Source organism: Fusarium flagelliforme, assembly GCF_020744385.1.
Source record: "Fusarium flagelliforme strain FIESC 12 MPI-CAGE-AA-0113 chromosome Unknown B0J16scaffold_7, whole genome shotgun sequence".
Classification (NCBI taxonomy): Eukaryota; Fungi; Ascomycota; class Sordariomycetes; order Hypocreales; family Nectriaceae; genus Fusarium; species Fusarium flagelliforme.
Window position 1 is genome coordinate 2371490 of NW_025763509.1, and position 21614 is coordinate 2393103.

A 21614-nucleotide genomic window follows, 5' to 3' on the forward strand; every position below is an offset into this window, starting at 1 on the left:
ACATTGTTAGCTAGTTCTCACTCACTGAGGTTGAGAGCGGCACATACCCATTCTTCAGCTTCTTCTTGGCGGCTGATAGTACGCCATCCAGGCTCTTGCCAAAGGCATCCCCGCTAGCCAGCTTCTTGCTGTACTCAATCTGGCCCTCGCAGCCTCGAGAGAGACTGTCCCAGTCGAAGTCCTTGGCCCACGCATAGTCCTTGTCCACTTCAGCGATGACCTTAGCGGCTAAAGCTTGCTCCTTGTTGAAGACGCCCATTTGGAAAATGCATGAGTTCAGGAGACTCACAAGGCCCACATCGTTACCACCTGAAAAGAGCCATTAGTAATACTTCAATTGCTGTAGCTTGAAAGTACGAACCGATAGACAGGGTAATTGCGTCCTGATTGCTGTCGATGTTGGGAATTTGCTTGTCGACTACATCCTTGATGACAGCACCAGAACATGAAAGGAACTGGAATTTGCGCTTCGACGGATCTCCTATTCGATCATCCTGGTTGACGAGATAAGGGTAAGCATGATCGTATCGAGCACAGGCAAAGTCTGTTCATGGTTAGCAGAGTAGCCAACAATGGTAACAGGTTTAAAGCTTACCACTTCCTGTCTTGAAAGCGTCGTAAATGCTTCCAAGTCTGTCTCCAGCACCAATTCCAGCCGAGTAGGAATCTCCAATGGCAGCAAGCTTGTGGATGTCAAGAACGTCATGAGCGACACCAGCGTCTCGAGGTTCCATATCCCATTCTGTTCCGTCATTCTTACACTTCACCTCCTTGTCCGTAGCCACGTTCCAGCAGATGTCCTTGCAGGTAGCAGGAAGAGCTGGAACACCGCCTCCACTGCCTGGCTTCTCATCGTTACCAGGGGATGGAAGGGGTCCGAATCCTGGATCCTGACCGGGTGCCCAACCAGCGTCATCACCGGTGTTATCGGTCAGACCACATCGGTTGAAGAAGGTTTCTCCACGGTTATCAAAGGAGTTCATGATAGAGTGCAAGTCTGCTCTACCATCCCCATCCAGGTCGGGGAAGTATTGGCATGTTCCTGCCCAAGAGCCTGCATATTGCTTTCCACTCTTCAGGAACCACCAGTTACTACCGCCCGTATCCATCTTGCCCCGATTGATGTACACGGTAGCATCTCCAGTGTACTTGTCGACCCAGATCATGTCTTCACCACCACGGCCGTTGACGTTGCCAAAACGGATGTTAGCACGGTCGATGCCTTCAGCCTTCTTGAACTGGGCGATCCTCGTCCAGGAGCCATCAGTGTTGTGAGTCCATCCGTGGAAGCGACCGTCAGGCTGAATGCAGATATAATCGGATAGTTTGTTGTCGGAAACATCGGCAAATCGGACAGCGAGGTCATGAATACCAACACCCCTCTGCTCAGGACAGTTGAGTTGAGGCGCAGGGTCGGCGAGATACGTCCAGGTGAAAGCTCCCGTCTTCTTGTAATTGTTCAACCATACAGAGACCTTGTTGTTGTTGTTTGGATCAACCCATGCGATATCACAAGCGCCATCGTTGTTCCAGTCAACCAGATGAAGATCCCGTCGATCATAATTCTTATCTGGGTTCCACATATCCTTGGGTGTCCCCCAGAAAACATCGTTGTCTCCGCTAACTGACTTCTTGCCCAAGTTAGGCCAGACCTTCATCTTACCCGTTGACAGTGCCCAAACGTAGTCTTGTCGTCCATCATCGTGGCCAAGCATATTGCAGTACTTGTTGCCATCAGACTTGAGCTTGGTAGAGCCACTGCCGGTGTTCTTCCAAACTTTCATGTCGAACTTGAACTTTCCGTCAGGCTGCTTGGTAGATTGCAGATAGACATAGTCTGCCTTGGGTAGAAGTCCAAACTGAGTCTCACCATAGATCCTGGCGAAATGGATCCTGTTTCGGCCGGTGGCACCGACACCTGCATGTGTTGGCCCAGAGGATGCTCCTTTCCAGAATCCTTGACGCCAGGCGACGTTCAGGCCATCACCTGGTTTCCCCTTCTTACAGCTTCGAGAGTTGATCCAGGTTGTTGTAGCTCCCTTTTCATCAACCCAAAGCCAGTCATCTCGCCCGTCACCGTTGATGTCTTCAAAGCGAACACCTCGTTGATCGCCCATGCCCTTGGCGGTGAATCGTAGTCCGAGAGGTTGCCAGGAGGGAGTATCAGAGGTACCAGAGTTCCTCCAAGCATGCACGTTTCCGTTGTCGTCGATGATCATGTAGTCAGCCCGGCCATCGCCGTCAATATCGCCCCACCTGACACGGTCTTGCTTGTAGCCGACATTGCCCTTGATCATACCGATGCTGTGGAAGGTGGGTGGGCTGGTGGCAGTTCCGTCTCGGTTGTTGATAGAGGCCAATGTATCTCCATTGGGGGAAACGCAAAGGAAGTCATCGTATCCGTCGTTGTTGATATCGGCCCACCAAATACCGCGCACATTGCAGAAGAGCTTGGTATCCAGATCAGACACCTTGGAGAATTTGCCGCCTCCATTGTTCTTCCAGGTGGCAAAGGACAACTTCTCATTGGCATACCACCAACCGACAATGTCATCGTACTTGGTACCATACAGCCGGGCAAAGAACCACTGATCACGATCGAACTCGGAAGTATACGACCAGATAGTGCCCATCTCCTGGCTGCTGTGGTAGTAGAGGCCGTCGGAGTCGCCTGAACCCTTCTGGGTGACACCTCCGTATTGAGCTTGACCAGGCTGCTTGTCACACGTGTTGCCTGTTGCTTGGGACATTGGAGGAGCGTTGGCAATGAGGCCTGCCTGATATCCCCATTCGATGCCATACCAGAACTTGACTGCCATCTTCTTGTGACCAGCATCACTGTCATTGTTAGTCAGGACCTCAACAGTAGGATCTGGACTCACTTGGGGTGGATTCCATCGGAGTTCAGATCACTCAGTGGGATATCGATGTCGACGTAGGTGATTGGCTTTCCAGTAGCCTTAAGGCGGCTGATCAGCTTCCTAGTGGTTGTGTTAGGTGATAGCCTTCCGAGGGCGGACACACAGCATGCACTCACTTGTACTGCTCGTTGATTTGTTTTCGATTGCTCTCTGCCTTGGCATCATTTCGTCGAATGACGGATGAAACAACGACGAATGTCTTGGACATGCCATCTGCGTTCCACAGATCATTGAGCAGTCCTTCCAGGCGGTTGCTAGCCCCGTCCACCTGAACAACGTTAACAACTAGGCAATAGTAGTTCAAACGTACATACCTTGTTCTGATTGGCGTCGTTGGTGCCCAAGTTCATCTGGAATTGTCAGCTAGAATCTCATAGAGTGCAATAAGTAAAACCTACTACAACAACGTTAGGCTTGTAGCCATACGAGTTACGTGCCGCATTTCGGGCTTCGTCAATGGTAAAACCGCTGGTGGCCTCGTGGTCCTGTAAAGCACATGATAAGCGCCCAAATTTATATAATTAGGAGTAAGCTTACCCTGTCCTTCATGTCTCCATTCTGTTTACTGCCAACCATATTCACTTCCCACTGGAAGAATTAGCAACACAACAATAGACTCAGTAATGAAAGTATACATACGCCCTTGTATCTCAGCTGATCTCTCAGTGGCTTACGAAACCTATACAAAGCATATGTCAGTCTTGCTCGGAGGTAGCCGTCACTGAAAACTTGACATACCCATTCATAGTACTCGATCCAACACCGCTGACAATAGATGCGCCCAACGGCAGGATTCTCAAGGCAGGTTTCGCATTTTGACGAGTCGTGAGACCGGCATGATTGGATGCGAAATGGTTCTCCCGGAATTCTAGTTCATAGTCAGAGTATTGCCCGGAAGGCAGGCCTGCTGCTCCGCCTAAGAAGACAAGAGCCGGCACGATCAAGTTGAAGACGTGCATAACGACAGGATCTGTGCAAAATAACAAAAGAGTGTATGATGTTGAAAGATTATCAAGATCAGAGGTAGGAAGATACTCAAAATGAAATATAGCCCAACCGCTAAGATTAGTTATTGGGCTAAACGGCCCGGTACTCCATGCACTTTGGTCAAGTCCCACTGAGGAGATGACAAGTAAATCCTGAAGACAAGCAAACAGTCTAGACTTTCGAAGTTTTCTGAATAAGGTGCACCGATAGGTCACAGTGCGATCTGCTGGCTTGGCGCTAATTTCAACAAGTAATGGTCCTGATCCTTTGCCACGTTTTGTGGAGTAGCTGTCGGCCGATTAACCAACCTCGGACCCTAAATCTCGGAGTTTAAAATAGGAGATCAGGGTCAACCCGATCTGAACTTCGTTCAAACGGTCGGTACGGATACAGTACTCCTACGTGCTTGAAGGTCCATTCGACGTATGATATTACACGGTCATTACCCATTATCGCATGGTCAATGGCTAGGTCTGCATTCCAGCGCCTCGGAAATTGCAGCCAGCGGAAGCACTAAGTTTACAGGAGTTATAGAAAATCTCAGGTGGGTTACTCTGACACCGTTCAGGCTTTTAAAGACACAGGTAGATTAGAGAATATTACTGTTTACTAGAGTACTAACATGAGTTATTATTCGCTATCCTGTATTTCATGCAGACTATAAATGAAAATGATTTATCTTGTACCGCTTTTCCGTCTACTATACATAAAGACAGATGAGACATATCTATAATCCCTGCAGCCAAGCCTGCCAAGCCACGAAAAAAAGAAATAGCTCCACCACGTGTTTGATCCTTCGGAGGATAGGGGTACTCCTGCAGAAAATCTTACAAAATTACAGCGGATACCCGTAAACAGCGCTACTCAGCAAGGCTCCAGTGAACGGTTTCCTTGGCTAATATAACAAATCCCACTTACAAATCTTTCTCAAATGTCCATCTAGTTCCCTGCCTCATGTTGAGTTGACCTTTCGCTCTACACCGACACAGCACTCACTCACAATCTCTAAAGTTTTCACCTACTCACTCTTTGGGAGTGCGTTGTCAACTATGCGGTCCTTTTTGATAGCCGCGTTCTTGGGTGCAGCAACTGCTATTCCCTGCTACGAGCTCACGGCTGGCGATGTACCAGATGGCAGGCAAGCTGCCCTAGGTGGTCGTGATCCATTCGATCCGCGAGGTGATTGGGACGTTGTGGAAGCCAACGATGCCTGGGTTCGCTTTCAAGCCATCTGGCCAGGTCAGCTTCCCAGGGATGCCAGGGTCACTAAGACGGTGTTTCACGCGTCTCCTAGCCAAGTTCGTGATACGATCAACAACTACTTTGGTGGACCAGAAAATATCCAGCTCTGGCTCCCATTGAGAACGAAGAGCCTTCAGTATGTATGTATACATTACCTTCCTAAGATGGCATTGAAAAGCTTCCATGTAATGCAATGACTCTAATCTACTATAGGCCCATATGTTACCTGGAAATATGGGACGGGACCATGAAGTTGTCGATCCTCAATCATCTATCAGTAATTTTCAGCGCGTTATCGTATCAATCAGTAAGTCTTGCATCCGCCTTCTATGTCTAGCGTTGTACTAAATCTGTAACCAGTCCTCCCTAGCGCTAAAGGGAAGCTCGAAGAAGTGAGCGCGGAGCCTCCTGCGCAAGACGAAAGTAAAGAGAACATCAAAATAGCGGACGCTGTGGGAATCACCGGGCTCAAGGGTGAGATTGCCTCCAGTGACTGGGCGTATACTACAGGACTAGAGTTTCGCATGGCCATGTATAACATCCGAAATGAACAACAGAAGGCCTACAAGGCGGGGAGGCCTTGGAAGAAGGAAGGGTATGCTTGGATGCTAGCTGAAAAGGCAAACGGCGACTGTGTGGTTATTGACTTCAGGAACTTTGAAGAATTTGTCATTCGTATGCGGCCTGGCGCACGTCGGTAGAAGATGCTCTTTTACTGGGAGGTTCAAGGTAGGATTGGCGGCGCGGAGAAACATATTGTAACGGAAGCGTACCCTCTCTGATTTTCCTTCAATTTCTTCTATCCACAATTCAAGTACCTCAGTGTACAAGACCTGAAAGTTTTTCAATCTGATTATTTTGCAAACTGGCAAACCAACTGAGCTTTAGCTGTCCCACTCAATTGTTGAAATGTATGTAGCGCGTGACTCTTCTTCTTTAACTATTCGCCTCAGAGTTTACTGACTAGGGCAGTGTAATTGATAAGGCGGTGACAACTCTAGCAGGTTGAATTCCTATCTCTTGCAGCAAGGATTCTAACAATTCCGACCCTTGAAAGTGTTTTATAGGGTAGGATAATTGAAGTAAGTCGTTAATGTCGTATTGCCAGCCTGAAAGCATACAGTCTGTGATGATGTGTGCTGTAACTACAGTTAAAATCTTGTGCATGGACTGCAGCAGGACAAGACTCAAGCTGTCCCGGTGTTCCTAAATTGTGGGCGTGGATGGACTAGTCCCAGCAGGCATAGTCGAGACGTCATAAGACCCTACGACAACTGTACTCTATGCCTCATTAAGCAGCAGAAGAACGACATGGACGCGTTCAAGGGGTGGCAAAACGAGTTGAACAAGGGGGAGGGAACGCATACTGGTGGTACCATGGGCATATAATTTCATATATTGAAGCTGGTAAGAGCAGCATGTTCCTAGATAGTTCGATGTCATGGAAAATAGCTAGGAATCGAAAACTCGAGAAGTGCATGTATCCCCTGTCTGGGAAACTGATAAATCGTCTTCACTCGGTCAATGTGTTAGATGAAAATGAGTAGGGGAGCTCAAAGTCTTTACACACTCTAAAAGCACTCTTTCTTCTGTATTAAAAGGCGATAGCATCGTTCACTTGGTCTTGTGAATCGTCCCAGTAGTGTATGGTTACTAATTGCCCTGTTGCTGATTTCCCAGGAGTGGAAGGTCAGGAGTACAGCAATGTACGTATACATTCCAGGACAACTCAATGCATTGCAGTACAAGGGACTTTGAACTAAGTCCCTCGCTAAGTCAGGAGACGGAATTCTTGACTGGCGTTCCTACGCAGCAAGATTATCAGAAACCTGTTCTCTCTCAATCCAATGTCGTCAGATGGTCGACGTCCGCTTATTGTTCACCTTTCAGCACTGTGCGAAAGATCGATGGTAATGGTCCTTTCAATTCATTGTAGTCATTAGATAATGGAAGTGTATTCTAACTATTACTTCTTTACGGCGCTAGAATTATATGCAATTAAGAGTAACTCTTAAATGGTATTGCAGATGTTGCTTGTATACTAGATACGAAGATTTGTATTTCACGAAAAGAAAGTTAAGCGTGTAGAAACTTAAAAATATCTTTATAAAAAAGAGGGAAGGTAATAAAAGCTATTTTATTAATACATAATGTTTCAGATGGTCATTACTTGAATAATAGGGATCTTGTAGCCTGTGTAAGCGTTGCCATCCATGGCACAGCGCGTTAAATCATACCCCGGATAGACGAACACCAAACGCTGTTTACAAGTCCAGAAATCGGTAAGTTGATTGGTACCAAATTTACACTGCAGATACTGGTATCCCGATCCATCTACCACCTTGCAGTCTAGGGCAGGCGCACCCGAGCTCGGTATCGTCACGGCACCGTATGGGCTTCCGCTTCCAGGGAAAAAGTTGTAGGAAGCCGACTTCCCAACTGCGTCACTCGGCCCATTGAGGGCTTTCACTTCGCCAGTATCCTTGTTTATGGTAAACAGCTGATTGATTGAGGCATCGGATTGGAAGGTCGTGTAAAATTGCTGATTGTTGAATGGGTTGGCTTCAAGAGAAGAAAATCCCAACGAGCCTGAGGTTGCGAGCGAGGGATCATTGCTACCAATTGCCATCAACTTGACTGTCTGGAGTGGATTGGCAGGTTCGGCTTGAGTGGTAGTCTCGGCAACAGTCGAGGTAGCGATAGTAGAGAAAGTGGTCTCGGTCGAGAAATCCGTCGAGATACCAGTTGTATCGATGGAAGCGATAGTTGTTGTCTCGACAGCAGAAGTTTCGGTAGACGACAAGGAGATGTCAATAGTGGTATCAGAAGGAACAAAAGTCGTGGTCTCTTCCTCTGTCAAAGTAGCTGTGCTGGTAGCCGAAGCTGACAAGCCCTCAGTGGTGGAGGTTGTGGCTGCGTAAGAGACACTGCTTTCAGTGGTAGAGCTTCCAGGTTTGCAAGGTCCGGCCAGAGCCAGACCAGCCATAGCGAAAATGAGCAGCCGAGACATAGTGGCAACAGTGACAACGAATGACTAGATTTAAGAGTGAGAAGAGTGCAGAAGGTGGCTGGGCAATCACTTATTTATTAATGTAGACTCCTGGTCTTCAGCTGAAGCTGTCTAGGTTGTGTTTTATTGTTTATTCTCAAAGGAGGGTAGCGCTGAAGACCTCTGTGGCGCTACGTGTAATGGCGCGATTTGGGTGGATTACGAGTGGCTGTAAAGCCAATCTAGATCCTCAAAATCCAGCACATCATTCACTAAGTCAATCAATAGCTTTGAAAATTGCATCTAAGCGACAGCCACTACGTGCATGGGAAATTGCAGCTGAGTCAATGCCCCTTTTTCTTCAGAGCTCTTGGTAGTTACTCACAACGTAAACGCAGGCAAGACGTACCGATCACAAACTACTTCACTTCTTATACCATTTTGGGTTTCCTTGAGTAGGCACTTCAAAGCATACAGACAAAATATGACTTTTTATACATCCCAATTGAGTTGTCTCAAGTTGAATAAAATATTGGAATTAATTGACCAAACGCCAGATGATGATGCTATATACCTTTGTCCTACTGCTTTCCCTTAGAGATCTTAGAATCATGACTTAAAATACCCACCAATCTGTCCCTCTTAATACACTTCTCAAACGAAAAGCTACTCGCCAGTTCCTCGAGCTCATCCTTACTCTTATCCCTAAACAGCTCAGCTAGCTCCCAACCCACATACTCACTCATGAGACATTCCCGGATGACACGCTCAAACTGACGCTCGAAAGTCCAGATCTTGGGGTACTTGGTATCTCTGTACTTCTCCAGCACCTCATCCTTCAAGCCCTGGATGAATGGCTCGTAGAGATGCTTGACGCCGTCTTTGTTGACGACGCCCCAGAAGTCAAGACCCAGACGCTGCTTCTTCGCCACGAAAGGAGCAATGAGACGCATGTAGGGCGATTCTGGGTCAAGGTACACCATTCCTTGGTAACCAATATCCTTGTACAGCCAGATGGACCAGCTCACGTCTGTCTCTCTGTAGATAGCAAGTTGTTCTTGCAAAAGGTTGAAGCGCTTCTCGTTTGTCTTGACACCTTCTTGTCCCTCCTTATGCTCATTCTGGTATACGGGACCAAACTCTCCGTTCCAGATAGGCACGTTCTTCTCTCTCATGAACTGAACCTTGCGCTCAAAGCTGCTGCGCAACTTCTCGTTCTGGTCGCCTGTGCCTTCATATTGCTCTCCGATAGGGAAGCCGAGGAAGCTGTAGTCATGGCAGGCATACACGGCGTTGGGCAGAGGCTTCTCGGGGAAGGCCCGGAAGTCCATGGCGTAGGTGTTACCGTCGATAAAGATCATGTGGTCGGGGTCAACAGCTCTGACCTCCTTCTCAACGCGTTCGTACCACTTGATCAGTCTGTCGCCGTAGTGGCCCGAAGCAGTCTTGGACTCATCGGCGGGTTCGTTGAGGAGGTTGTAGCCAGCGATGAAGGGGTTGCCCTTGTAATGTTTGGCCAGAGCTACCCAAAGTTGAATAGCCCGGTCTTGATGGTCCTTGAAATCCCAAAATGCCGCACGGGAAAGACCAGAGTCGCTGTGCCAATCCTGGTTTTGACCGCCAGGAACAGCATGCAGATCAAGAACAGCATAAAGGTTATATCTAGCACAGATATTCACACATCGATCCAACCAGTCAAAGCCCGATTGCTTAAGCTTATCAGGCTCCATATCATCAATAAAATGACGATAGTTGAACGGGATGCGGATGCAGTTGAGACCCAATGAAGCAAAGTAAGCAGCATCAGAATCTGTGAAGAAATGGTGCAGAAGTCTATCGAAGAAGTAATTGGCCTTCTCTTCACCAAGAACTTCTGCCATTTGCTGGCGATGTTGGAATTCGTGGCCTGCAAAGCCTGTGATGAAGTTCTCCATGTTGAGCATACCGCCTATGGCTGTGCCCTTCAGGATGACTTGGTTACCTGAGGGGTCGACGATCTTGCTTCCTTCTGTGTGCAGCATCTTGCAGGTTGTGGACTGAGGTCGGGCCTCGTAAGAGCCGGAGGGATCTGCTGTTGCGACCATGATGAAGATGGTTGACTGAATGAACAAAGGATGGAAATGAAACGGGTTTCGTGAAATGTTTGATGGTTCAAAGCCAGTGTTGGTCTTGACCTAAATACTTTGAACATTGTAATGTGGGGTCACCAGAGGATTCGTTACGGGCGACACTCCCCGATGGTCTTCGCCTCGACACCAACTTGAATCATGACCCCGCACGTAGTGGACCAACTGCATAACATGCCAAGAGTCGGGGAAGTGAAACAAGAATTCTACGGCTAGCATAAGACAAAATCATTCAAACACTCTGTAGCGTTATTATTACTCAGCTATTCTTACATCAAGGTTTCCCCAGTCTCAAGCACTACCCCGCAAGCCATGCAACACCTCCTCCAAGAAATTCCGATGATTCGCCAACCCCGGAACATCATCCTCCCAAGCTCTCAAAACCTGCATTATCCTCTCACACGCATCATGCCACCCACCCGGCATTCCCGAGCCCAATAGCCGAGCGGCAAGCAAAACCGTCGCGGAGCGCACGAGCGCCCGAATCATAAGCCAAGTCCCGTGATGACGATGTAAGAAACCAGCTTCATTGATCTCCACGTTTAACACGTGATACTCTAGTCCCTTGTCTACGAATTGTCGGCCTGGGATTGGTGTTGTGATTCCTTGTTCTAGTGCTGCGAGATGGGCCATTACGAATGGCCAGTAGAGACGTTCGTAGAAGTTTACAAGATGACCGCGTAGGACGAAGCAACAGACGTTGTCTTCAATTGGTGCTGCTGAGATGGATAATTCTGGTGGAAGGCTTTCGGACCATTCGTTCGCTTGTGTCTCGTATGCTGGGATGAGAAGAGCGAGTTGCTTGAGAAAGTCCATATTGCAGCTTGAGGCACGATGTAATTCCATAATCTCATTACACGTCCGACTAGAAAGTCTCCTCAGTGAAATCTCAGAAAGGTAAAACAACCAAGCTGTATGTTGTCTGCTAGACGCTGTAGTCTTGGTGGACTCAAGAGGGTGAGGCGGCGTGGGGAAGAACGGAGGATATAGCACACTCGACGCATAAGGCATACTGAAATCTGGAAGAGATAATTCCCCTCTAAGTTCCCGTTCAGACTTCCAAGCCGACCAGTAGACAGCCTCTTGCTGCGTTTCACCCAATTGTGGATCTGGTTCTGAGATACTTGCTTTTTGGAGAAAAGGCAGTGTTTGACATGTCGCCAAGGCCTGAGAGAAATACCGCCAAGCTTCGAAGGGTCGAAAGGTGCTCATAAGGAACACTCCAGAGAGGAAGAAACATTGCGCGGATATAATATCCGATCTGGCCATGAGTGTCCCGATTCTTTTCTGGGCAGCTTGAAACAGAGCTTGCGCCTCCAAATATGGGGTCGAGTCAGGTCGAAGATGGTAAGTGGCATCAAGAGGCGTGGCGATTTTACCCAGAGCACAGATGAGTAACGTCAAGCATGAACCCGGTGACCAGTCGATTCCTTCAATAACAACATTGAGGACTACCCTTCTTGCGGCTGCTTCTTCGAGAATGGGATTCTTGCAGTGGATATGATCGAAGAAGTTATCCAAAAGCACTTTAACGCCCTGGGTATCGATGTCTGATAGAGATGTACAACCCGGGGAATAAGACGGGGATGGTTGGGGAGGGTCGTTTTGCAGGGTTGCATGGGCTGACATGTCGCGAGAGAGGACAGACCAGAGGAGTAGAGACTCCATTTTTTCTGGCAAGATACTCCTCAGGGGGATGTCAGACAGTTCCTCCTCTTCAGGAACATCTTCAGGTGTCAATTCCCGAACTGTCGGGACTCCATTTCTGGTCTCCCTCAAGACCTTCTCCAAATCGTCCAAGCGCTCCAGAATCTTCAGACTTGCTGGGTCAAACGAGGAGAGGTCAACCGGGGACTGGATACAGTTCGCCCCGACGCGGAGACAATAGGAGCATGACGGCTTAAGGTTATCGCACTTTGTCTTTCGGCTTCGGCAGACTTGACAGGCTGTGTTGGCGCGTTTGCGGGGGTAAAACGCTGTTCCGCGTGGAGCTGGTCTCTTTCGACGTGCCGGTTCTTGGGGATCGGTCGATGCTTGCGGAGTCATTTTGTTACCACAGATCACAATAGTAGGAAGTGGATGAAGTGTAAAAGCAAGTGAGGGATTTCGCGGAGTATCGCTCTCTTTTACTTTCGGAGCGTGCCACCGCTACTCATCGGGGAATGTCGCTCGTATCGTACAAAGCGGGACTAGTCTTTCCCCACGATCCCCAGGTTGGGCCAACAGACGATCTCTCCACTACCCCAGACTGGTCTAGACCAAGCTAAACACCTTGTTTTTTTCTTCAGCTGGGACTTGAATCTTCCTGCCATGCCATCTAACGCGATACAACATCAACATGGAACGCTATATATAAGAAGGAGATGACCCTCTTATCTCATCTCTATCCAGCATCCAATCCACAAAACATCAATTCAACATGGAGTCTTCCGGCAAATCAGATCTCGAGCTCCAGGCCAAGGTTTCTGGAACCGAATTCGTCGACGACAAGTCCAATGCTCTTCAGGCAGACCGTCAAGCTGAGCATGAACTCACTCTCAAGCAATGCTTTCGCCAACATCCCAAGATTATTCTCTGGTGTTTCTACTGGTCCATCGCCGCTATCGGATGGTAAGAACACGCTACTCTCTTCACACACAATGACTAACAGTTTCAGGGGCTTCGATGCTCAGATTAACGGTGCCATGATCTCCGTCGCCTCCTTCCGCCGCGACTTCGGCTACGTCGAAGACGGCCAAGCGATCCTCCCCGCCGACTGGCAAACAGCCTTCAACACCATCACATCAGTCGGCGGTTTCTTCGCCGGCTTCATCTGCTCCTACATCTGCGATAAGGTAGGTCGAAAGAAAGCGCTGGCAATGGCTCTCCTCTTGGCGACCGGCGGTACAATCGGAGAATGCATGTCCCACACCAACGTTGCTTTCCTCATGTCCAAGCTCGTCCTCGGTCTTGCGCTGGGTTTCTTCCTTACTCTTGCTCCGCTGGCTACCTCTGAGATTTCACCGGTTGTGCTTCGCGGTATCGCTACTGCGGGTGTTAACCTCGGCATCGCGATCGGTCAACTTGTTTCCAACAGTGTTATCAAGGCTTTTGGAGAACGAACGGATCAGTGGGCTTGGAGAGGTGCTCTCGCTACTCAGGGTATCTTCATCGTCCTTCTCGCAGCTGGATTACCTTTCGTGCCCGAGACACCGTGGTATCTCGTTCGCAAGGGTAAGATCGAAGAGGCCAAGAAGTCCCTCATCAAGCTGTACGGTCCATCTGTCGACGTCGATGCCAAGTTGGCTACTATCCAAGAGACTATCGCCGAGGAACAAGCTGCTTCTGTTGAACAGCCATCGTGGGCGCAATGTTTCAAGGGAACAGACCTCATTCGAACCATGATCAGCATGGGAGTGTTCGTCTGCCAGCACTTTGTCGGAATCATCTTTGTCCTCGGTTACTCGACCTACTTCTTCCAACTTGCCGGCCTTGAGGAGTCTCGCAGTTTCGACCTCGGTGTTGGCGTCACAGCATGTGGTGTCCTTGGTAACATCTGCAGTTGGTTCGTTGTCAACTCTTTCGGTCGACGTAAGATCTTCCTCTCTGGAATGGGCGGTCTGACTGTCCTCCTGTTCCTCATTGGTATCATGGATGTGGTTCCTACCGCGGCTGCCAAGTGGGTTCAGGCAGCTTGCACTGTCATCTACGCCTACGTTTACTTTGCTACCGTTGGTGCCATGGCCTTTGCAGTTCTGGGCGAGACCGCTTCTTTGGCTTTGAAGGCTAAGACCATGGCATTGGCGACTGCTACTCAGTCTGTCATGGGTGTCGCTATGAACTTTGCTATCCCATACATGGTGAACCCTGATCAGGGCAACCTCAAGGGCAAGGTTGGCTTTATTTTTGGTGGACTTGGTCTTCTTGGTTTCGCTTGGGGCTGGATGTTTGTCCCCGAACTCAAGGGTCGACGATACGATGAGATCGATCACATGTTCCATAACAAGGTTAGCCCTCGTAAGATGGGAGATCACAAGCTGTAACCTTCCACTACTCCTGCTGGAATGAGAGTACTATACCATGTAATCTTTCATATAATTTTATTTGTGGAGGTAATGTTCGCTTTGGTAGCATTTAGTTCAATTGGATTTACTATTTTATACTTCTACCACTTCTCGGAGCACTCGTAGAATCCGCTGCCAAGAGCATAACAGATAAAAGAATTTGGCTACCCTATCCTAAATTAGACAAGCATTTAGGCGACCTTGTTTTACGTCTCTAAGTCTTACAGAATCATTACTCTTTACCCGCCTGTCATACAAGGGCAAGTGGAACTTCGAAGTTCAGATCAGTCTCTGGTCATAAATGTACTTCCTTCATTGATCTAAATGAACTGGCCTCCCTGTTACTGGTTAACCACCCTTAGCACTTATTGCCATTCTGAGCGACGCCAGCGTTCCCAAAGTTGCCACCTTGCTGGAAGTTGCCACCAAAGTTACCTCCAGCGTTTCCGTTGTTGCCGGTGTTGGCTCCAGGGAAACCGTTGTTAGCACCGCCATTTCCAGCGTTTCCTCCAGGGAAGCCAGTGTTTCCGCCAGCATCACCACCGGCATTTCCTCCCGCGTTACCACCAGTGTTTCCACCTGCGTTACCGCCTGCATTCCCTCCAGTGTTCCCTGCATTGCCACCATTGTTGCCGGCATCTCCGCCGTTTCCAGCACCAGTGTCAGTACCATTACCAGCATTTCCACCAGCCCCAGTACCCGAGAGCTTAGAGTTGACAAACTCCAAAGCTTCTTTGCCATAGAGCTCAACATATTGCTGGTGATGAGCTGAATCGTTACCGTTGCAGCAGAAGGGATCTTCGGCGTCACAGTAGATCTTGACTTTGTCGGCGTTGGGGCAAGTGAAGCCTTCGGGTCGAGCATCGAACTGGGATCTGTTAGCTCATGTCATATGTGGCAATGCCTGGATAACTTACGCCGCCTGCATCGCAAGTACCCACTCCATAAGCAAGACCGTTGATGTAACGGGGGTTGCCCAACATGACGACAGCCTTGACTTGGTTGACTGCGGTGGCTGAGAGAGGAACAGTAGAGTCGGAGATGGAAGCTCCATTATCTGGTCCTCCACAGATGTTGTTATCCATGATTTGGCCACCCTATTGCACTGTCGTTAGTCTCAACTAGGTAAGAGAGCATGAGAAACATACCTGAGAGTAACCAATCATGACAATCTTCGTATCGGGGCACCTCTCACTAAGAGCGTTGACAGCCTTGGTGACAGCCTCAGTACCCTGCTTCGCAGAAGCACCATACTCAACATTCCCACACGATGCCTGACCACCACAAGCAGGATAGTCAATGGCTTCTGAAGTCGCACCAGCATGATCAGCCACGATCATGTCAATCAACTTACCAGCCGAGCCAAGACCTGGCGCGACCGATGTCTCACGGGCACCAAAGATGTGAATCTCGGGACATGACTGGCCCTGCGCCTTGGCTGCCAGAGCGTTGGCGAGGATGAGAAGGCTGGAGTTGAGAGAGGCGCGCATCTTGTCTATACAGATCAACTGTTTGAGATTGAGAAGAAACCTGCCAAGAGGATTTCACTGGTCTTTTATCTAAATACTAAAGGGCAGTTGTTGCAACGTGCGCATGAATCATCCACCTTGAATCGACCCACGATAACCCGTTTCCCAGTCCCACATATCCGGCTGTTTCAGCCGTAAAGGAGAAGAGTTCTACAAGAGACTAAGTGGATTGGCGGATTTATCGAGATTAGCCATGTTTGAAACGACTTGTGTTTCGGGATCAGCAATGTTTATGCGTTTTGGATCCACCTGACGCGACTGGACTATGGAATTAGTTGCCGACGGGCCGAACATGCCAATTTCAGGTGTTGCAGATAAATATAATTAAATGACCTGGGATGATGTGACGTTTGAACTTTTGAATCTTATGGTTTGGTAGTTCTCAGCTGAAATTCGACTCTCGCTTAATGTGATGGAGCCCCACTGCAAGACGCGCTTGAACGATTAAAGCAATTATCGCGAACTCCATTTAATCCAGATTCCTCTGATACGTTCACTAAGTTTCTTTAACCCACTCTATCACCAGTTATAGCTGATGAGATCATATACCGGCATGAGTTTAGTCTTTAGACGGGAAACAACCCGGCTGAGTTCTGTATGGAGACGATTCTTGACGTATTCAATTACAAGTCAATAGTTGGTGGGAGCTACACACGGACTTGCCTGGAAGTGATTGACTAGTATCCCTCTTAAAATCTCTCAACACGGGAGCGTAAGTTCTTCTGCAATTATAGTCAGCAATAAGATCCGGTAGAACACAGCCCTGATCCCCAATGTTGGTGCCGCGATCACCATCGCGTTTCTTGGCATCTTACCCTACACTAAGGGTCGTGAGATTATTCAAACCGTGATCTACCGTACTTGAGGCGCCTCCACCAGAGAGTCAGAAATTTAAATGAGCATTTATATTTGTCATGGTCTTCCATTCCAAATCGACAATTCCATTCGTGGAATCTAGGGTCGCGAAAAGACACTAAATCCATTTACGCCCTATCGCACGTTAAAATATATGAACGGCGTGTCGAGACAAAAGCATGAAGCCAGTATTGCGAAACGTCATAACATTCGGTGATACAAGTTTGAGCCAAGTCAAAGTTGCTGCCGGTAGAAAGAATGAACTGCACTTTCAATCATCCCTAATTTGCAATTGAGCTGAATGATCCTCCTTTTTGATGACCAGGGCAAGTTAAAACCCCACTTTCCCACTTGTTGCCAGGCTACCACTCACCACTCAACCGATAGGCCAGCATCTCAACCTCAATAGTCCAACAAGATCGTTCCATGCGTTGTCCTGCTATGAGGCTTTCTTCAATGTACAGAATGACTTGCGCCCTTCCGCCGCGTCCAAGCTTTTCAAACAGACATCAGCAACAGCGGCTATACCTCTTCGAAGATTAAGTCGTACTTCGAAAAGACCAAAAGAAGATGGTGAGTTCAAGTGGAATATGTATAATGATTTTCACCTCCCGATCCGCACAATGTTTCTTCGCAGTACACTTTACGGCACGTCTATCACGTGTAAGGCAGTTAAAGTCAAGGCTTTCTCAAACATAGCTACACTTTCATGGCATGATACCGCCGGTGCTTGCAGAAAGCTTTGTTTTTTCCCTCGCCTAAAGATAAGGTTAATGTTCACACAGGGTAGAAGGAATTACAAAGATGTTGGAGGTTACAAGCTCAGACACCGTAACTGAGGAGAGACTGCCAGCTGTGCAGATTGGTGTAGCAAAACATTGCAAGTGTAAGGGATGTGTTCCACCACAGATCAAACGAGGTGCAAAGGTAAGACGGAGGATCACACAAAATTCGTAGGACTGCCTTCAATTCAACGTCTTGAAAGCGATATTCCATTCCCAAAGTTCCACCAAAGGCACGTTATATCTCATTCAGACGTCAACCTGTCCAGGCACCACTCTCCTTTGTAGTGTAGTCGATGAGAGTTTCAGTAGACAGTTCTGAACAAGTGACAGATGCCTCAATTTAATAAGCGATTGGTTTTCTTCCTGTGCAGTCGGTTAAGCTATTTTCCAAATATCCTGCAGCACCAACAACCATTCCAACAGATTTGCAGGGTCTATCTAGGCAACAACCAGTTGGTGCAAGCCTTGCCCCACCAAAAGGCGCGAACCGAGCGAACCAGGCAACCTGAGCTATAAATATCGTTGTCTTCCCCAATTCCACACCTCTCTTCACATCCTAATACTCTCTACGACGATATTATCTCGAAAATGTTCCGTGACGGGGACTTACCGTCGCCTCCCCCCTCAGACGATGGATCTTATAACTCAAGCGATTCCGAAGGTTCCAATAAGCCAAGACTATCACCTCAAGAAATTGGGTCTTTGTTTCTGGATTTCTGTTCGTTCATAACAACCCTCAATTACCACAAGTCCAACCTCAAGATCCCTCCACCTACTGGATGGCCCGAGATCACATCCAAGTCCTGTGGCCATCTAAAGTCCGACTTAGCTGTTAAAGTTATGCGCCATCTGCCCATCTTATATTGTATTATATTGTATTGTTTACTTTTTAATAAGGAGAAGAAAGTTTTTAACTACTAATAGCATAAAAGAAGGGTAGCTTTTTTATATATTATATTATTATTTTAAATAACTTATAATAACCTTAGTTTAAACCTTATTAAGGATAAGGTTTATTAAAAAAGATTACTATTAAATAATAGTTTATATAATTAAAAGTATTATTTTATTAATTATATAATACAGGTATCTTTATTACTAGATAAGTTATTAGTAGACCCTGAGTAGCGCTATCTGCCGTACTTTAAACCCACAATATCTTAAATCTATTACAGATCTAAAATCTTAGACTTTACTATTTGGACCCCAAACGACTACAAGAATCACTCTGAAACCTATGAATTTATGGAGTTCTGGTCGTCAGAGGATAAACAGGATCCAAGTAATGTTATCTGTATCACTAAAGGCTATAGGACCAGCAGCCGCAATCTATAGCTCCTTGTTAAAGATGGCGAGATAATCGAGGAGCAGTTCAAAGCTAGTAATGCATCTGAGATTCCAGTCAAAGACTTTCTTTCCAATCTCAAGTAACAGTATGAAACCTTGAAGCTTATTCCAGGAGGGTCCAGGATTACGATTGAGGCGGAGAACGTGCCTAAGCGCGAAGGAAAAGAACGAATCACTTTGGAAGAGGTGAACAGTCAAGCTCAAGAATGGAGAACAGACCTAGATGTACAATATGTGAGACAGATTTATCGTGACCATGGCTGGCCACATTCATTCAATCTAGAGGCTGCTTCTAGAGCTATTGACAATTGGTTGGAACCTGCAGGCGCAGATTGGACGAAAGGGTCAAGGGGCTACGGTTGGGAGCAAAGTCCACATGATTGGCTTTAATTTCTATGAATACATGCATGTATATATATATTTGAAATTCATTTCCACGTCCCATCATTGCCTTGCTGACGAAACCTATACGAATCTGATATAATGTCTTCAGAAATATATCAACTAGATACACTGGGTGCGTCCCTGAGCAGTAATGAAGCTGATTCCAAATCCTTTGCCGCCAGCATCGCACCTTTGACTTCGCTGGGTCAATGCTCCGCCATCCCAGGGCAGGGGCTTAGCTGCATCGGCGCACTTGTCTTCGCAGTTTCCAGATCCCTATTATGGCGAAGGTGCCCAGGTTAGCATGGTCTCTTCTCTTCCTCTCAAATGGACCACAAGGTAGGATGTATCGATCATAGACTTACGATCTGAACACAGCAGTGAGATGCATCGGGGAAGAGGCACTGGCAGTATAGAGCGGCCTGGGCAGTGGTGGCGGCGAGAATAGTTGCGAAAATTGTGAGACGGACCATTTTGGCGACGATAGAGGTGCTGAAGGTAGACTAAAGAATGGGTGATAGAGTGTAAACTGAGTGGTACTGAGGTTTGTGCTGTTCGCAATGGAGATGCTATACTCAGACTTATATACAACTCTCCCAAGGCATTGAGTGTAGTAGTCCTGTCAATCGGCTAAAATCCGGTCTCGTACATTAACAACACCAAGGATAGTGTGCTGAAACCCGGGAAGCTCGTGTTAGTCTCAACGGTCTCCGGGTTTACCCCAGCAAACGGAAATCTGTAGGGCCGAAAGTTTGAATCCCACGAATCGGCAGATGTATCAATACACTATCAATTTTTCCGGCTTTCTTGGCACTTGCAGATCTTTGCAGCTTTGCAGATGGATATTTCCGTCATCCATGCTAATCCCATATTAAGGTCCCACATGGGTATTTTAAAAAAGCATGTACTTCGCAGACCACTTGAAGGTGGACATTGAGTCAGACATGCTACGAATGGATGAATGTTCAAATAGTAGATATAGATTGGTCACTGACACTTATGAACAATCATTCGATGTTTCAAGAAGGTGTTCCGTCTTGACTATACCACTGAGAGACAGCTGCTACGAGAATCAACTTTGCAAACGAATACTCGACTGTGGCGCCCTGTCGGTAGTTGCAACAGTTAGATTGAGGTGGAACTTGATCAAAGGCTATTCTGTGGGTTGATGTCGGTGAGATAGTGGCTTGTTCGGCTAAGATGCCGGGCTGACACTGACATATGCGGAGAATGGCATCGACAAGGTGCAGGGTTGGCAATTAAGTTGCCCGATATCGTCCAGGACATCTTAGTAACTACCATTGTTTCTTGGTGATAAGCACAAGATCAACCAAGATCTCGTGCACGTGTAGGTACTGAACAGAACGTAAATCCGCCTAATTTCAACATCCTTATTAGTAAAACTCTACTAATTGACCAATAATTTCTTCTACAAATATTTCTCACAAGTGTCTGTAGCCTGCACGTGGAGAAATAACGGGCCCCAAGCATCAGTTCATATCATAGTATGTTATGATTAGAACGGCTTGGCACTCCGCTGACATGCTCCACTGCGGAACTCGGCCTGAACTTTAATGGTGTATTGAGTCAATATCCTTGTCCCGTCTCTTCCAACTTCTTGATACCTGATTGAGAACCCGGTTGATACGACTAGAACATGTTGTCAACAGGTCCATCACAAGACCTCTGTCTCCATGATATGGTAACACGATCAATGGCTACTTAAGCATGTGTCAACCCAGGCGTAATTTACCTCTGTATCCTTCTTTCTCTATACCCAAGACACAAACAATATCCAAACTAGCACAAAACCACCAAGATGGTCCGCCTCTCTATCCTCGCTGTCATCGTTACTGCTGTCAGCAGCGCTGCTGCTATCAACCTTACAAAGGTTTGCCAGTGCCTGTATGCAGACGGCTCTCACTGCTGTGTTCTGGTAAGTCATATAACCGAAGTCTTCATGTCATGGTAGACTGACTCGTGTGATGGGTATAGCTCCCTCAGGGGTCCTGCCAGGATGAATGCCGTTACGCTGGTAAGGGCGACAACAAGTGTAACGCGGATGGCAAGTACTCCAACTTGAGCTGGTTCACCGGTGTTGGTCGCCGCCAGTGCGGTCCCGAATAATGTACGGCAAGAATAACTAGTGGAAATGGGGGAACTCCAAGATGAAATGGAGGACGACGGCTAGCAAGGGGTTGTAGCAGCCATAGGGTCTATAATAAGATACAAACATGTAATTGAGATTTCATACTCAGCCCGCGCGTTGCCACAAATGCTCAACTACACATCCGAAACTGACTATACTCGGACATCAGCGACGTCAAAAACCATAAAGCCCAAGATCACATCCAAAGCTGCCTGCTATCCTGACTGACCCTGGTTGGTGGAAGGAAGACTTGAAGA

General features: G+C 47.5%; 10 protein-coding genes across 10 annotated transcripts; 4 read left to right on the forward strand and 6 right to left on the reverse strand.

The window, feature by feature from the left end:
• Nucleotides 1–584: 584 nt before the first annotated feature.
• B0J16DRAFT_274572 (uncharacterized protein) lies at nt 585–3880 on the reverse strand (the record flags this gene model as incomplete). Its single annotated transcript, XM_046123674.1, has 8 exons — nt 585–2838; nt 2883–2981; nt 3038–3189; nt 3236–3271; nt 3320–3406; nt 3459–3509; nt 3561–3600; nt 3660–3880. 8 exons carry the CDS (start codon nt 3878–3880, stop codon nt 585–587), a joined length of 2940 nt encoding a protein of 979 aa, XP_045979351.1.
• Nucleotides 3881–4793: 913 nt separating this feature from the next.
• Nucleotides 4794–5983, forward strand: B0J16DRAFT_186509 (uncharacterized protein). Its single transcript, XM_046122719.1, has 3 exons — nt 4794–5290; nt 5364–5457; nt 5511–5983. Exons 1-3 carry the CDS (start codon nt 4958–4960, stop codon nt 5849–5851), a joined length of 768 nt encoding a protein of 255 aa, XP_045979352.1. The 5' UTR covers nt 4794–4957; the 3' UTR covers nt 5852–5983.
• A 1248-nt stretch (nt 5984–7231) lies between these two features.
• Nucleotides 7232–8185, reverse strand: B0J16DRAFT_349435 (uncharacterized protein). Its single transcript, XM_046128907.1, has one exon. The coding sequence runs from the start codon at nt 8158–8160 to the stop codon at nt 7306–7308; it is 855 nt and encodes a 284-aa protein (XP_045979353.1). The 5' UTR covers nt 8161–8185; the 3' UTR covers nt 7232–7305.
• A 535-nt stretch (nt 8186–8720) lies between these two features.
• Nucleotides 8721–10223, reverse strand: B0J16DRAFT_404942 (glycoside hydrolase superfamily; the record flags this gene model as incomplete). Its single annotated transcript, XM_046132846.1, has 1 exon — nt 8721–10223. One exon carries the CDS (start codon nt 10221–10223, stop codon nt 8721–8723), a length of 1503 nt encoding a protein of 500 aa, XP_045979354.1.
• Nucleotides 10224–10456: 233 nt separating this feature from the next.
• B0J16DRAFT_404943 (uncharacterized protein) lies at nt 10457–12311 on the reverse strand (the record flags this gene model as incomplete). The annotated part of the gene is made up of 1 exon (XM_046132847.1): nt 10457–12311. One exon carries the CDS (start codon nt 12309–12311, stop codon nt 10557–10559), a length of 1755 nt encoding a protein of 584 aa, XP_045979355.1. The 3' UTR covers nt 10457–10556.
• Nucleotides 12312–12681: 370 nt separating this feature from the next.
• Nucleotides 12682–14371, forward strand: B0J16DRAFT_310603 (general substrate transporter; the record flags this gene model as incomplete). Its single annotated transcript, XM_046124975.1, has 2 exons — nt 12682–12875; nt 12922–14371. 2 exons carry the CDS (start codon nt 12685–12687, stop codon nt 14285–14287), a joined length of 1557 nt encoding a protein of 518 aa, XP_045979356.1. The 3' UTR covers nt 14288–14371.
• Nucleotides 14372–14599: 228 nt separating this feature from the next.
• On the reverse strand, nt 14600–15817 carry B0J16DRAFT_310608 (cutinase-domain-containing protein). Its single transcript, XM_046124976.1, has 3 exons — nt 15457–15817; nt 15226–15405; nt 14600–15176 (listed from the first exon to the last, which is right to left on the reverse strand). Exons 1-3 carry the CDS (start codon nt 15796–15798, stop codon nt 14667–14669), a joined length of 1032 nt encoding a protein of 343 aa, XP_045979357.1. The 5' UTR covers nt 15799–15817; the 3' UTR covers nt 14600–14666.
• A 2225-nt stretch (nt 15818–18042) lies between these two features.
• On the forward strand, nt 18043–18418 carry B0J16DRAFT_349440 (uncharacterized protein). The gene has a single exon (XM_046128908.1). The coding sequence runs from the start codon at nt 18066–18068 to the stop codon at nt 18396–18398; it is 333 nt and encodes a 110-aa protein (XP_045979358.1). The 5' UTR covers nt 18043–18065; the 3' UTR covers nt 18399–18418.
• Nucleotides 18419–19328: 910 nt separating this feature from the next.
• On the reverse strand, nt 19329–19681 carry B0J16DRAFT_388846 (uncharacterized protein; the record flags this gene model as incomplete). Its single annotated transcript, XM_046131778.1, has 2 exons — nt 19329–19484; nt 19574–19681. 2 exons carry the CDS (start codon nt 19679–19681, stop codon nt 19329–19331), a joined length of 264 nt encoding a protein of 87 aa, XP_045979359.1.
• Nucleotides 19682–20985: 1304 nt separating this feature from the next.
• Nucleotides 20986–21442, forward strand: B0J16DRAFT_418395 (uncharacterized protein). Its single transcript, XM_046133762.1, has 2 exons — nt 20986–21144; nt 21204–21442. Exons 1-2 carry the CDS (start codon nt 21028–21030, stop codon nt 21333–21335), a joined length of 249 nt encoding a protein of 82 aa, XP_045979360.1. The 5' UTR covers nt 20986–21027; the 3' UTR covers nt 21336–21442.
• The last annotated feature ends 172 nt before the right edge of the window (nt 21443–21614 follow it).

Bases quoted from the DNA above. Each gene is read 5' to 3' on its own strand.
- B0J16DRAFT_186509 (XM_046122719.1), top strand. From the start codon at position 4,958: ATGCGGTCCTTTTTGATAGCCGCGTTCTTGGGTGCAGCAACTGCTATT. The intron at 5,291-5,363 runs GTATGTATACAT...AATCTACTATAG, and splicing joins GAACGAAGAGCCTTCAGTAT to GCCCATATGTTACCTGGAAA. The intron at 5,458-5,510 runs GTAAGTCTTGCA...ATCTGTAACCAG, and splicing joins GCGCGTTATCGTATCAATCA to TCCTCCCTAGCGCTAAAGGG.
- B0J16DRAFT_349435 (XM_046128907.1), bottom strand. From the start codon at position 8,160: ATGTCTCGGCTGCTCATTTTCGCTATGGCTGGTCTGGCTCTGGCCGGA.
- B0J16DRAFT_310608 (XM_046124976.1), bottom strand. From the start codon at position 15,798: ATGCGCGCCTCTCTCAACTCCAGCCTTCTCATCCTCGCCAACGCTCTG. The intron at 15,406-15,456 runs GTATGTTTCTCA...ACAGTGCAATAG, and splicing joins TCATGATTGGTTACTCTCAG to GGTGGCCAAATCATGGATAA. The intron at 15,177-15,225 runs GTAAGTTATCCA...AACAGATCCCAG, and splicing joins GTACTTGCGATGCAGGCGGC to TTCGATGCTCGACCCGAAGG.
- B0J16DRAFT_349440 (XM_046128908.1), top strand. From the start codon at position 18,066: ATGTTCCGTGACGGGGACTTACCGTCGCCTCCCCCCTCAGACGATGGA.
- B0J16DRAFT_418395 (XM_046133762.1), top strand. From the start codon at position 21,028: ATGGTCCGCCTCTCTATCCTCGCTGTCATCGTTACTGCTGTCAGCAGC. The intron at 21,145-21,203 runs GTAAGTCATATA...TGATGGGTATAG, and splicing joins GCTCTCACTGCTGTGTTCTG to CTCCCTCAGGGGTCCTGCCA.